This window comes from Pteropus alecto, unplaced genomic scaffold, assembly GCF_000325575.1.
Source record: "Pteropus alecto unplaced genomic scaffold, ASM32557v1 scaffold114, whole genome shotgun sequence".
Classification (NCBI taxonomy): domain Eukaryota; kingdom Metazoa; phylum Chordata; class Mammalia; order Chiroptera; family Pteropodidae; genus Pteropus; species Pteropus alecto.
Window position 1 is genome coordinate 3,112,758 of NW_006435793.1, and position 15,129 is coordinate 3,127,886.

At 47.7% G+C, this 15,129-nt stretch overlaps 1 protein-coding gene across 1 annotated transcript in view; it reads left to right on the forward strand.

Annotated features, from left to right (window-relative positions):
- Window positions 1-15,129, forward strand: part of GABBR2 (gamma-aminobutyric acid type B receptor subunit 2) — a 332,110-nt gene that overhangs the window by 307,477 nt on the left and 9,504 nt on the right. Inside the window, exons 14-16 of the mRNA XM_006911541.1 lie at window positions 6,264-6,374; window positions 10,638-10,862; window positions 13,036-13,218. Coding sequence (XP_006911603.1) covers window positions 6,264-6,374; window positions 10,638-10,862; window positions 13,036-13,218 — 519 coding nt within the window. The remainder of the gene's footprint in view (window positions 1-6,263; window positions 6,375-10,637; window positions 10,863-13,035; window positions 13,219-15,129) is intronic.

Consider the following 15,129-nt stretch of genomic DNA (forward strand, 5'->3'; position numbering starts at 1 on the left):
AAGAGCCTTCTCAGACTACCTGATCTGAAGTTCCCCTGGAGGCACCCCTCAAAATACCTTGTACCTCCCTTTAGGAATTCATCTCATCGCCCTAACTCATAGCTGTGCCGTGTGATTCGTCAACCTCCTGTGCCCTCCGCTAGAATGCATGCTCCAGGAAGGCAAGCATCGCGTCAGTCCTATACTCCTGGGCCCCAGCATAGAGCACAGTGCACGGCACACAGTAGGCACGTGAGAAATACTGACTGAGTCGATTCTGAATGAATGAATGTAGTGCAACTATAGTCATCCCTCTATGATTCAGGCTCATATTAACTATACTATAAATTAACCCATGGGCTCACCCTGCGAATGGGTAACTGGGGTCTAGAAAAGGGCAGGGACTTGCCCGAAGTCACCCAGCAAGTCACTAACAGGACCAAGGCCTCTGACCTTTCAGGCCTCCGTGCCTCAACCCATGCCCGGACCCCCTGCCTGTTCATTTTTGTGGCCTGACAAAGCAGGGTGTTTGCAGGGGCCACTGACCTACATTGTGAATAACTGCATTATGCAGAGGGACTCTCAGGCCAGCTGCTCTCCTTTCACTGCGCAGATGGGGAGGCTTTCCCCCAGCAGCTTCTGCATGCCTCCTGCTGAGCAGCGGCTGGACCAGGAGTCAGGTGTGAGCACTTGCAGCCTCTGGCCATCACAGACAGGTGTGGGCTCTCTGCTGGGCACTGCACCCCTTCAGGCACGAAGAGTATTTTATCAGCTTGAATTCGGCTTGCAGCACCAAAGCACAGCCTTCACAGAGCTCTGGGAGCTTCAGGGGAGGCCTCTATTGAATGTTTAGCAATTAAGTCATTCCTCCCACGAGCAGCACCTCACAGGTTATAGAGCAGGTTTATACCCACTGTCTCTTTGGAATTTTGCAGAATGCTTGAGAGAGGCAAGGCAGGTTGGAGAGAGCACACGATGAGAGAGGAAAAACACTGTTTTGGGAGTCAGACCTGGGTTTGAATTTCAGCTCCGACCCTAGCTGGACATTTGGGGCAAGTCATTTAACCTCTCTGTGCCTCAGTTTCCTCACCTGTAAAGTGAGTTCAACACCTTGTTGGATTCTTATGAGGCTTCAACAAGATGATGTGTGTAGAGCTCACAGCTTAGCAACTAGCACATCATTATCATGCATGACAAGCGGCCTTTGGTGTTCTTAGGGCAGCTGTTCTTGGTGAGGTCCATGCACTCTCTCCCTCTGAGGCTGCCTCCCAGGGAATCATCCTGATCTTACTCGAATGGAAGACCCGTGACGATAGGGCTCCTGTCAGTCCCGGTGACTGCTGCATTCCCCATGCCCAAAACAGTACCTGGCAAATGGTAGTGCTTGATAGTTATGTATTGAATGAATGAGTGAATGAATAAATGAATGATACTTAGGTAATTGCTCAGGTGAACAGCAAGTAAGCAAGAAAAATAACAAAGAGAAAAAAGCAAGTTGAAATATCTTATAGGCCAGTATCCAGAGCAAGGGAAACATTCTTGGGCCAGTGGAGATGCTACAGTCCACAGCTGTGCGGGAAAGTGGGCCTGAAGTCCTGGCTCAGGCCCTTATGTGAGGTACCAGCGTGGCATCTGCAGAGGTCAGTGCCCTGTAATCACTGGCCCTTGGCTGCATGGCCGTCCCACAGTGGGAGCAGGGTGAGTGCTGTGGGCAGGTACAGCCTAGGCCCTCTAGCCTCTCAGTAGTACCCCCGCACCCCATCTCCACTGCCCCAGAAGGGGGCGGAGGGGTCCTCCATGGTGCCTAGAAATCTGGCCTCTTTTAAGGCCATTGGGTGCCTTCTAGAATAACACAGGATGCTGCTGAGGGCTTTGCCACAGAAGTAACTGTCCTCAGAAGAGGATGAGCCACAGCCTCTTGGTGGGACTCTCCACGCGGTTCTTTGGTGCCCTCTAGTGGCATTTTGGTGCATGACAAGGACTCTAAATAAGTGTTAAGGTAGTGGCCGGGTTCCCCGCCCCATGTTGTTGCAGGGTCAGGTGCATCTCTTCCCGTGTGTAACCGCTCAGACCACTCTGAACTCCAGTTTCAGGCACGATCATGACAGATCAGATAAAAATAGGCAAGATGAGGCCTGGCTCTTACAGTTTTCTTTGAGATTCAATACAGGGGTCTTTAACTTTATTTAGACTCCCCACCCCCTAGCCTGAACCTGAACCTCATCACTCCTAAAACCACTCCCAACCCCTGTCATTCTGATCCGTATCCAGTGTGCACGGACCTGGAGCTATATGAGTATGATGCTCATGACCAGGAAATTGTTATGGCTTGTTTCTGGATCAGTTCCTGTATCCTGAGGAGATGAGGTAGAGGCATCTCTGCCATCTTTAGGGACCACTGACTTCTCTGAACTCTGGGTAGGCCCTTGGTTTTCTGCTCTCCTCTCAGCTCTGCAGCCAAGGCTGTGCTTAAGCTTAATGAGATGGATGATGGTCTGAAAGACCAAATGTAAGAATTAGGATTTCAGATTCAAAGAAGTCAGAGCAGACCAGGATGGGGACATGAGAAGGGGGATTACTAACAAGGTAAAAGGTAACCAGGCTGGAATGTCAACTGCAGAAGAGGGGAGACAGATCTAGCAGCAGTTCAGTGAAAATTGCCTGATGAGTATTATTCAACCATAAGGAACATCTGAATCACCAGTGCAAGGTAGATACTTAGAAAACCAAGATCTGAAGCAGGGGCGCAGGCGGACTCGCTCAGCACCAGCTGGAGTGTTGAGCTCGATTCTAGGCTACAGATCAGTGGTAAGCAGGAGCAGGGTAAAGGACCAGGTCGACTTATGAGAAGAGGCGATGTGCCTCCAGTACTACTCTCCCCGTCTTGAAGAAGGATGTGCAGACTCAAGCAGAGAGCTTGGGATTATTCTGGGGAGGGAGCCCCAGAGGAAGGACCAATAGGTGGAGCTACAGGAGGAAAAGGTTCTGGTTCAATAAAAGACTGTGCAACCATCTCAACAAGAGTGGATGGAGGGGAAGCTGACAATGGTTATCTGCCTCATATACCCCCGGCTGTCTGTCGCCGGGGGTATATGAGGCAGATAACCATTGTCAGCTTCCTGTGAATAGAGTTTTCATTACATTGAACTTGAGTGTATGACAGACTCTTCCTCTACACAGAGAATCTAGGAGTCCATGAATTATTGTCTTTCATTGTAGAACAACAGACACAGTCATCATTAATGGGTTTGCTATTCATGCATGACCATCATGGGCCTGTGCTACTGCATTCTGATGTCTGCTTGGTTGTCAGACATTAGAGAAACCCAAATCCTGCCACGAAGTCACTGTTGACCTTGGGACCAAGTCCTTTCTCAGTCTCCTCAGTTAAACAATGAAAAGACATCAGGAAACTCCCATCACCCTTAGTAGAAGCTAGCCCAGCTCCTGAGTGGGTAGCAGTGAGAGGTGGGGTGACCTGTAGCCCTGGCCACTCTGACTGTGGTTCCTGGACATCACCTTCCCCTGGGGTGTCTTTCACTAGTATCCACTGCCACCATTGCAGAGACCTCAGGAAACCTTCCTCTCCCCTCTAGCACCGAGTCTATGTGTGGACTCAATGACCATGGAACTATAGAGACTGAGCTAAGGCTTTCTGTGGCTTAAGATAATGAAAAGAAAATCAAGTCTGAGAGGACATGTAATTGGATGATCTGGTTACAAAATGTCCTGAGGCCACAGGCCCCACCACCCCCAGCTCCTCCCGCTTCCATGTGGGAGCACCATCTTTCCCCAACTCACAGGTTCCCAGGCCATTGCCTGCCTCAAAGGCCAGGCCTAGAGAGCAGGGCCAAAAGAAATAGTGTTTCCATCCCCCACCTGCCTAAAGTCTGCCTTCCATATCCCTGGATCCCATCAAAGTGCCCCTTCTTCCTTGTGATTGACCCTGGAAGTGCCCACTCCTTCCCCTCAGGCATGTGGCTTTACTCTGGGTATCAACAGGACAACATCCTGAAACATAGTTCTCAAATGAGATACCTTCAGTGAGATCTGTTCTAAAGGAAAACAGATTTGAAAAGAAATCTTCAACTTTACTTAGTAAATTTATTGGTAGTACATGAACATAGCAATTCTGAAACTATTTTGTACAAAAGATTGAGTAAATGAGTGAATATTTTGATGTTGTTGGAAACTAGAGATCTCACTGTGGGAGATGGAAGATGTAAATTTGGAATAGGGGAAGGCAAGCAAGAACCCGTGGTGTTGAAGTTTATATCTATAGCTAGATGGGAAGATAGAGATAGAATGGTGATAAATGCATGGATGGATGGATGGATGGATGGATGGATGGATGGATGGATGGATGGATGGATGGATGCATAGATGGATGGATGGATGGATGGATAGATGGGTGGAAGGAAGGAAGGGCCAAGAAGTAATGATACTCCAGAAACAGTGAGTACAACTAGTGTCCAGATCTTGGTTTCTATAGACCACTCTCACTAAAAAGAACAGTCTGGAGAAATGGCTGATTCCAAGGCTGGGGCAAGAAAAGCACAAGGAGAGCCTGGAACGTCTTGTGCCAAGAAGTGGGAAAGTGCTCAAAAAATTTATAGGGACACATTGAAAAAACACAGAAGGCAGCATGAAGGAGTTTTCCATTGGCCAAATCTGGAAAAATTTGAGCATCAAAATGAATAATTATATTAATAGATTATAAGACACTGAATTAAAAAGAAACCCACACGTCTATACCAATATATGTAAATAAATGAGAGGAAAGGGAAGATCTCATTTACAGTAGAATGCCAAGTATTTAAATGGAATGATAGAGTTAGAAAATCACCAGTTTGCAGCCACCAAAGTAACGTGACTCAGGTAGGAATCAATGGATGCTGAAACCACCGAGTTAATGGTTGTGGGGGAACAGGATACTCACACAGTCTCAAAGTATCTCCCACAGATTATTTATTAATTACAAGGGGGAAATGGGGCCTTTGAAGTGGAGAGATCTGGCAGACATCATCTCAACCAAACGATCACAGTTAACATCACCAATAATAGGACAAAATGCCATCAAGTGCCCCTGAAGTGAAGCACTGAGGAGGCCAAAACATCACTTACGTAGGATTCCTGCCAAGAACATAGAACCTGAATCTAATTAAGAAAACACATTCAGACAAACCTAAATTGAGGGACATTCTACAGAATAACTAAACTGGATACTTCAGAAATATCAATGACATGAACAATCACAGCGGAGAAACTGTCTGAGATTAAAGGAAATGAAAGACATGACAAGTAAATGCAACACATGGTTCCAGAGTGGACCCTGCTTTAAAACCACATTTGCTTCAAAGGACATTATTAGTCCAATTGGTGAAATTTGAAAGTGGATAATATATCAGATAATATACTGTATCAGTGTTAAATTTCCTGAATTTGGCCTGTGTGGTTACGTAAGAGAATCTTCTTGTTCTTAGGAAATACATGCTAGATATTTAAGAGTAAAGGGTCAGGATGTCTGCAACTTACTCTCAAATGGTTCAGGAAAAAATATATGTACAGTATGTATTTTTTCATTCTCCTCTTGCCAACACCTGCCTGATTCTCCCCCAGAGTCTCTCAGTTCTAATTCCTGAGCTTGGGTAGAGTCCTCTCTACCCACCCCCACCCCATCTTTGGGCAGAGCACTCTGTACTAGGAAACCTCAGAGGTCTCTGACCGGACTCTGGATTGGCCCACCCCGTATCCAATCAACTCTGGCCCTGGATGCATCATGTGATATATCACATGGCTGCCTCTACTGCTCCCTTAATGGGGGTGGTAGCCAAGAGGGACTCCTTAAAAAGGCTTGGTAGGCCCCAAGCTTGGCCCAGCCAATAAATACTGTATCTCTAGCCACCCAAACTAACCTCAGACACACCTAAAGACCTCCCGACTTAACTTCATGCTTCATTCTTACCCTCACTTTTTCAACAAACAGTACAGATGCATGATCTGGTCCAGGTCTTGTGCCAGGTTCTAGGGACAAAGAAGTGACCCAGTCTCTATCTTGAGAACCTCTGACTCAAGTTGGAAGGGCAGATAACTAGAGTTCAGGGCTGAATCATGACCAACAAACAGAAGGCAGTCAATGCTGGTTGCGGCTTGAGGCCCACGGGAACACAGAGGTGGGGTCCAAAAGGCCTCTTGGTGGCACTGGTTATGGCCATCAGGTAGGGACCTAGATGCTGGAAGGGTGCCCAGTGCCATCCCTGGGTTTCTGTTTTCTCTTTGCACAGCCGGACCCAGCAGGACGAGACATCTCCATCCGCCCTCTCCTGGAGCACTGCGAGAACACCCACATGACCATCTGGCTCGGCATCGTCTATGCCTACAAGGGGCTGCTCATGGTAGGTGCGGAGCAGGAGGCAGAGCAGGGAACGTGCTTCCCTGCCTTAGCGCTCTCTCCGTCAACACAGAAACAAACGGAGCCCCCAGGACTCAGACTTACTCTATGCCAGGCTGGGTGTCTGCCACGTTACCTCGAGTCTCATAACGAGCCTATGAGTTAGTACAAATCATGTCCCCATTTCACTGATGAGGATGCTGAGGCTCTGTTTGCCCAAGGTCACTCAGCTAATAAGTGACAGAGTCAAAAATCTTTGCGTGTGTCTCACAGTTGCCACTATACCACTCCTGGAATGGCAGTCTGTTGATGTCTAGGGCATGTTCACATTCTGAATTTCACTGGATCCTCTAAATTCTTGGGAAGTGAATGGACTCATCCCCATTTTATAGATGAGGAAAGTAAGGCTCAGAGAGGTTAAGTGATTTGCCAAAGGCCACTGAGTAACCTCCAGTCTCAGAACCCAGCCCTCCTTCCTCTCTACTCATCATATACCAAGCCCACCTCACACAATCGTGGAATTTCAAAGTTACAAAGGACTTGAAAGGTCAGCCCCATCTTACCTTATCCCAGATCTTGAAAAGTCAGCCCCATCCTACCTTATCCCTGATCCTTGAATCTTCTCTCCACATCCTGTGAAAACTGTGCTTCCACTTAAAATCCCTCCAGTGACAGGAAGCTGCTACTACAACCTCCTCAGATCTTTCCACAGGAAAGTTAAGCCATCATCTGCAGCTGTGTGGCCTCAGCTTAGAAGCGGAAAAGGAAGTCCTCTCCAAAAGTCAGATAAACTGGGTTTTCTTGCACTGCTCAAGTGCTTCCTCACCTGCTGCTGCTTCCGAGAACTGTTAGTGATTGATCCTGTGTCCTTCAAGGGGCCACACCAGAAGAGCAGGTGTTAAGCGACCTTAGGATTGCCCCGTACCTCATACTACTTGAGACCCTCTTCTGGTTTCCACAGAGGTCCTTCGAGGACTACGGGGCTGCCATCTGAGCCCCACAAAGCAATGACCCTGGAGGTGTCCACAAGAGATACCCAGAGTGGAAATAGGACCTCGAAGATTGGCCAAAGGTCCTGGACTTGGAAAAGGACACACTCTGAGGGCATGGTCACCAGGGCTGTCAGAGACAAGTGGCTCAGACCTGAGGATAGAACCATCATCGGTGGTTCTATCAAAATTGCCAGAAGGCAGCTCTCAGGTTCATGTAAGGAAGGATGTTATATAACACAGCAGTGTCCACAGGTGTGATGGGGTTCCCTGGAAAGAAATGAGCTCCCTGTCACAGGAATTGTGCAGCACCCCTTGACTTGAGTTTCCCCAGCCCTTGTTGAGTAAAGAGTGAAACTAGACTCTTTCTAGTATCCCTCCCACCTCCATGTCCTTGATCCTGAGACTCTGAGAAATTAGATTATGTGAATCAGATTAACTCTTTAAACTGGATATATCTATAATGTTCTGGCTATTCATTATCTTCTCCCCCTACTTTCAAAAGTTATTGGAGATAACTCTTGCTCTTCCAATGAAGCTAATACCTTCAATCGAATCATGTCAATAAAACTGTAACAGCACAAATGTTTTACTGATTCCAATATATTCAAAGGACTGTCCACAGCCTTCCTGGCCCTTAGGGTTTATGACTAAAATCCCACCTGCTCTGGAACCACAGAATCTCAGGACTGGAAAGAATATGCACAGCCTTATAGGCCCACTCTGCAGTCAGATGTCTCAGCATCCCCCAAGTATTCATTCACTCACTGCTTTCACACCTCTAGTGATGGGGAGCTCACCCCCTTCAAAGCAGCCTGTGCTATCCATGGATGGTATATTAGTTTCCTGTGGCTGCCATAACAAATCACCACAAACTGTTGGCTTAAAACAACAGAAATTTATTCTCTCACAGTTCTGGAGGCCAGTCTGAAATGAAAGCAGGATTATGTTCCCTCCGAAGGCTCTAGGAGAGAATGCTCCCTTGCCTCTCCCAGGATCTGATGGCTCCAGGCATTCCGTGGCGTGTGGCTGCATTATTCCAGTCTCTACCTCTGTCTCATGGCCTTTTCTTCAGGTCTCTCCTCCATGTGTCTCTTAGAAGGACTCTTGTTATTTGATTTAGGGCTCACCTGGATAATCCAGTATGATCTTATCTCTAGATCCTTCTTTTTATCTTCTAAGACTCTTTTTCTAAATAAGATCATGTTCTAAATTTCTGTGGATTAGGACGTGGACATATTTTTTTTAGGGCCACCATTCAACCCACTAAAGATGGGTTGCTTTTCTGGAAAGCTCTTCCTCATCCTCAGCTGAAATCAACCTCAATGTAACTTATGTCCATGAACCTTCATTCTGTTCCTAGAAGACCTAAGAACAAGTTATACTTTCTGTTTCCTCCTGACACTTCAGAGTTTTGCAGCCAGTCCCAAGTTCCCCAGACTACCCCACGTATTGTGACTGGTAGAGACTCTCACCACGGTTTGCTGACCCACTGGCAGTATGGCAGGGAGGAGGCACAGACACGTGTCAGAGAGCGGATGCCCTGGCACCCACCCAGCCCTGATTCTCACTGCTGTGGGACCCGGGCAGGTCACTTCACCTCGCTGAGCCTCTGCTTCTTCCCCTGTAGGACATGGACAGCCATGCCCAGTGCCCTTGAGGGATTGCCAGGGGCCACATTCAAGGAACCAGAACAGAGCAGGCTTCCACAGCCGTTGGTTTCCTTCCCTCATTCGTATCTGCTTCCTGGGCTTCTGGTTCCCCATTTTAAAAGGAATTTTTACAAAACAAATCAGTCTGCAGGATAACACACCAAGAAAAGGAGAGGAAAACAATCATGATTGTATAAAATAATACCTATTGCAAAATACCTTTTAATATATTTCTGTGCAGGACATCTCCACTTACAAAATGCTTTTGCATCCATCCTCTCATTTCATTCAGATAGAAACCTCGTGAAATAATTACCTTCCCATTTCATAGATATTGAAATTGAGGCCCTGAGAGGTGAAGTGACTTGCCCAGAGTCACACAGCCAGTAGATAGCAGAGCAGATTACAGATCCTCCAGCCTTGTGCCAACCACCCTTCTACCACACAGCCTTGCGCTGCCAAACTAAATCAAACCCCAAAACTTAGTCCCTCACTGTGATGTTAAATGGCTCCTGCAGATGTGGGATACCCCGAGCTGCGGTGATGAGGTCACAGGGAAAAGGAGTCTTTGTCCGAAGGCCTCCTACAGATGCTAGACCACAACCAAAGCCCCTGCACCAGTCAACAGTCTTGGTCAGCTCTTCCTCCCACCACCGCACCACTGTTTCTGCCCTGCACTCCTTCCGTGCTTCCCTCTGCCACCTGCCCTCCCCTTAGATGCTGTAGCAAGGCTAGACTCTCGGTGCCCTGCTTCAGATCACATTTGACTTCTACCCTGTCCAATTCTGTCGGGAGATGTATTGTCTAAAAGTAGAGGTGCAAGTGACCAAAAAAGCCTACAAAAATAATAGTGGCTAAGGAGATAGCTAATTTTCCTCTTGGGTAAGCAAGCTAGGGGAGATGTGGGGCCTCCCAGGACCTGAGCTCCTTTCACCTTGTGGCTCCCCATCTTCATCATGCCACTTTCACAGTGTGGCCTAAGATGGCTGCTCGAGCTCCACCCATCCCATTCCACTCCATCTATTAGGAAGGAGGAAAAGGAACACCTTTCCCTTTAAAGACACTTCCCAGAACTTGAACAGACTTATCATACACGCTCTATGGCATTGTCCGGAAGGTAGTCATATGCCACGCCTAGCTTCAAGGACAGCTAAGAAATGTAGTCTCTGACCTTGGTGGCTATGTGTATTGGGGGTAACAGAAATCCCAAACACAGGGGCTCTGCCTGGTTTAATAGAAAAAAAGACTAGCCTGAACTTTTAGAGACACAGTCCACTTTTGCCACCATAGTGCTATGTGGCCTTGGGCAAGCCCCTTCCTCTCTCTGGGCCTCAGTGTTTATAGAATAAGGGAGGGTGTTTGAGATCATGTCTGAAGTTCCATAGGCCTGCGTGTGAACCAGGGGTGGAGGTAAAGGAAAACCAGGCAGCTGTTGCACTCCCAGACTCAACCCAAGGCCATGAGACAGATGGTGACAATAAGAAGACCCGGCCGACAGCAAAGCCCCAGCCTCCCTCCCTCCAGTCCCCACTTCCTGACTAACCCTCAGTTCAGTCGCTTCTCAGGGCAGAGAGCTTGTGCCACCAGTTGGTAATGACCATCTCCCCTTTCTGTTCACCATTTCAGTTGTTCGGTTGCTTCTTAGCTTGGGAGACCCGCAATGTCAGCATCCCTGCACTCAACGACAGCAAGTACATCGGGATGAGCGTCTACAATGTGGGGATCATGTGCATCATCGGGGCCGCCGTCTCCTTCCTGACGCGGGACCAGCCCAACGTGCAGTTCTGCATTGTGGCCCTCGTCATCATCTTCTGCAGCACCATCACCCTCTGCCTGGTGTTTGTGCCAAAGGTACGGGGCAGGGGCTGACGAGTCCCTATCCTCACCACCCTGGCCTCTGGCTTCTGACTCTGTCACAGGGGATTGCCGAGTGTCCTCTACTTTCTAAATTTTATGCATCTTTTTTTTATGATGAACACAATTCACATCACAGAAAGTTTAGAAAGTACAAAAAAAAGTGAAAACCACATTTTTCAGAAATCTCATATATAATCTTACCACCCAAAATAATCACTGTTAATATTTTGTTTTGTTTTTTTTACTGTAAATATTTTTGACGTGTTCCTTCCAGTGTTTTTTTAATGGTTAGGCCGTGATTTTTTTTAAATGACTGTAATTCCAGCACACATATTGCTTTATAGTTTGCTTTTTCACTTAATTTTTTGTCCTTTGTATTTTTCCACATTCATGACCATCACTGAGGGAAAGTGCTATGTTTACTTGTCCTTTTGATCTTCTATTGCTAAGCATTAGTTGTTTTCAGATTTTTAATATTATAAATAACTTTTTCCTATATACCACGTTTTCCTTGTTTCCAATTATTCCCTTATAATAGCGTGGCAGAAGTAGTATTAGTGGATCCAAAGGAATAACCATTTTTAACAGCCACTTACATTTTCTATTCATCTGAAGAGCTGACCTCAGGGCACCCTAAGAGGTATTTTTCAAACATTATTCTACCCAGCAGTGGGCAGTGAGTCAGAGGCCTTGACTCTTAGGTGCCCCCTGCAGTAGGCTGGTCTGTATAGAGCAGGGGTTCCCAACCCCTGGGCTGCAGACCGGTACTGGTCCATGGCCTGTTAGGAACTGGACCACACAGCAGGAAGTGAGTGGCGAGCAATGGAAGCTTCATCTGTGTTTGCAGCTGCTCCCCAGCACAAGCATCACCACCTCAGCTCCACCTCAGATCATCAGGCATTAGATTCTCATAGGAGCGCTGGTCTCTGGTACTAAAAAGGTTGGGGACCGCTGCTATAGAGGGAAGTCTGATTTCAGTGTGTCTCAAGAGTAAAGGAAGAAGAAGAAACAGACTGAGTTGAGAAGTTATTGGCCCAAGTCAGGGAGCATCTACCTAGGAGAACTGGGAGAGGAGAGATCACTCCAGGTCCTTTGTCCCCTACAGGTTGTCCATGGCACCTCCATCCTGCCCGGTCCCCAAGCAGCATCATCTCTGCCCTAAATGCCTCTGATGTGTGCTCCTTCCTTCTCTAGCTGTCAACACCTACTCAGGCTCCAGGCCAGCACCACACTCCTCTGTCTGCTCTCTGATGTTCTCACCATCCTATAAAAGATTCCAGATGATTCTAAGCCCAGCTCTGATTGTGTCACCCTGCTCCGTCACCCTCAATAGGTCCTCACGGCCCTCCCAGCTCCAGGACTGGGTGTCTGATATTGGGCTGCTTTTCAGGACCCTTTAGTCTCCTCCAGTCTCTCCAGAGATCCCTGCCCACCATCCAAACTGCCCTTCTCCATAAGCGTCCTGAGCCCCAGGCCTCCCTGCCATGGCACACGCCATTTCTTCCCCCTGGGATTCTCTTATCCTCACCATCCTTCCAGACCCTCCCCAGAGCTCAGCCCCTGGCCCCTGGTCAGGGTCCACAGCCCCTGCTCTCCCATACTGAGCCCAGAGCCTGCCACGAACTAAAGATGTGTGTGTTGACTAAGTGAGTAGAATCAGGATCAAATGGCAACCTTTTCTTTCATACAAAAATGCTTTTCTCAGTGACAGAGCTAGTCATCAGTCTGCCCCTATCACTCATGAGTGGGTCTAACAAGCAGAAGCCTTCACTTTCCTCCATCACATTGTCTTCACAACTGTCACCTTCAGGTTTATTTTCCACACGGCGGAAGGCCTAAGGCAGAGTGAACCTTAGCTGGAGCCAGGCCTAAGGGGCCCTAGGTGAGCTCTGCAGGATGGTTGGGATACGGGTGGAATCAGGGTCAGGAGACCAGACTCCTACTGGCAAGGAAGGACACCAAGACTCAGCGAGTGGAAGGGGCCTGTTCCAGGTCACACACAAGTGAGTGGCAAAGAAAAGCCTGAGCCCAGAGCTCTAGATGCCCAGCCTGTATCCTTTCTGGGGACCCCTGTTGCTCCCAGCGTAGGTCCTGCTGGGAGGGACTGGATGGGAAGGGGAGGGAGGGCCTTGGGGTTCTCTTTTCAACCCTAGCTTTGTCCTTTCAGCTCATCACTCTGAGAACAAACCCAGATGCAGCAACTCAGAACAGACGATTCCAGTTCACTCAGAATCAGAAGAAAGAAGATTCTAAAACATCCACCTCAGTCACCAGCGTGAACCAAGCAAGCACATCCCGCCTAGAGGGCCTGCAGTCAGAAAACCATCGCCTGCGAATGAAAATCACAGAGGTACCTCCCACGGCAGTGCCAGGCAGCACCCCACTCTCCCATCTGAGTCCTGAGTGTAGGTGCAGGGACGCCCAGCCGCTGCTCCCCACATCTCTAGGACATCCTGCATCACAGCCGTGCAGTCCGCCTGCTGTCATTATGGCTGCAAGAACCAGGGGAACATGAACTAGAAGGAGGTCGTTAGTCAGAATCCGGCAGGAGTTTGTTGCCCACCTGGCCCAGGCTCTGGGGGTCCAGCAAAGCCCCGATTCAAGATGTGCCCAGAAAGAAAGGCGTTCTTAGATATTTGTGAACTCCCAGGTTATAGTCATGAGTGGAAAAAATTCAGTTTTCTGACTCCTATATGTCTCCTTCACTTCTGATTCTTCTGGTCACCAAACGTGAGGAGGTTGTTCCCATTACCAAGCAATTCTCTGTGACACCAGTCTGTTTTCAGCCCTTCTCCCTTCTCAAGAGAATAGGGACTAGGGCTGGAAATTCCAAGCTTCTAATCATGGCTCGTTCTTTCTGGTGACCAGCCCTCATCCAGGAGCCCACTCAGAGTCACCTCATTAGGACAAAAGACACTCCTATCACCCAAGAAATTATAAGGGTTTCAGGAGCCCTGTGTCAGGAACGGGGTGGGGGCGGGGAGCAGCCAATAATTTCCTATTATTTCACAAGTGGCTTCCTAACTGTGTGCCCCCTCAATTTTTTCCTCTCCCAATACAACCCAGTAATGACCCACATCTGTATGATGTACCTCAAGAGAGGAAAAGGTGAGGAGAAACTTGTCAGGAGAGAGAGTTTGCTGCAGCAGACCTCACTTTTCTCCTGAAGGTGCTTAACTGGTTCTTGAGTATTTCAGAGAGGCCATAACCGGATTCCTCTGTTCCCAGGTCAGACCTCAAATTCTGGACTTTGTATACCAGGAAAAGGAAACAAATCACCTTCCCTTTCTCCACCCCTCCCTTTGGGTCAAGGATTGTGACTGGGCCCATCGCACTTGGGCTACGTGTTTAATAGATGAGTTCTTATTTGATGAGACAGGAAAGGAACAAAGGAGTGTGTGTTGGTTAGGATACTGGCTAAGTTGCTGTAACAAAGAAGCCTCAAAATAAAGTGGCCCAAAGAAAATATACATTTATTTCTCTCTCACCTAATGGTCCTAAGGAGAGAGGTCCAAATTGGCAGGCAGCTCTGTTCCCCAAGGTCATTGCCAGATGAGATCCCTTCACTCTTGTTTGCTACTCTCCAAGGCGTTCGTTTTCCTCAGCGGTACAGTTAAAGCTGAGTTAAAGGCTTGTCCAGTTCTCAGTCTCAGGAACAAGAAAGAATGAAAGTCCATACCCGAGATTGCCTTTTAAGCAAGTGATACAAAATTGTACACATTTTGGTTTACTCCAGTTACATTGGCAAGAACTTACACATCACACTTAGCCACGGGGAGGCTGGGAAATGTAGTCCCTAGCTCACAGTCGCAAGGAAAAAGTGAGATGTAGGGTTGTCAGATTAGATAAAGGATGCCCAGCTAAATTTTAATTTCAGACAAACAACCAAGCCTATTTTTAGTGTAAATATATTCCGTACGATATTTGGGTTATACTAAAAGATGATTCCTTGTTATTTGAAATTCAAATGTGACTGAGCATTCTATGTTTTTAGTTGCTAGATCTGCCAGCCTCAACGGAGGGGGGCTCCCAATAGTCTACCACAAAGACCCTCTATACAGTTGTGTGTGCATGTAAAGCTGGCTGCTTTAGCATGGGGCATTCCATCAGCCACTGGAGCCAAGTGGGAAAGGTTTCTGTCCCTAAAAGCCCACCGCAGGTTCTGTTTTAATGTCAGACCTCTCTGTGACTAGTAACGCCACATCTCTGTGCCTTGACATTTGACTTCTACATGCACACTCCAGCAATGAAGAGTTAACTC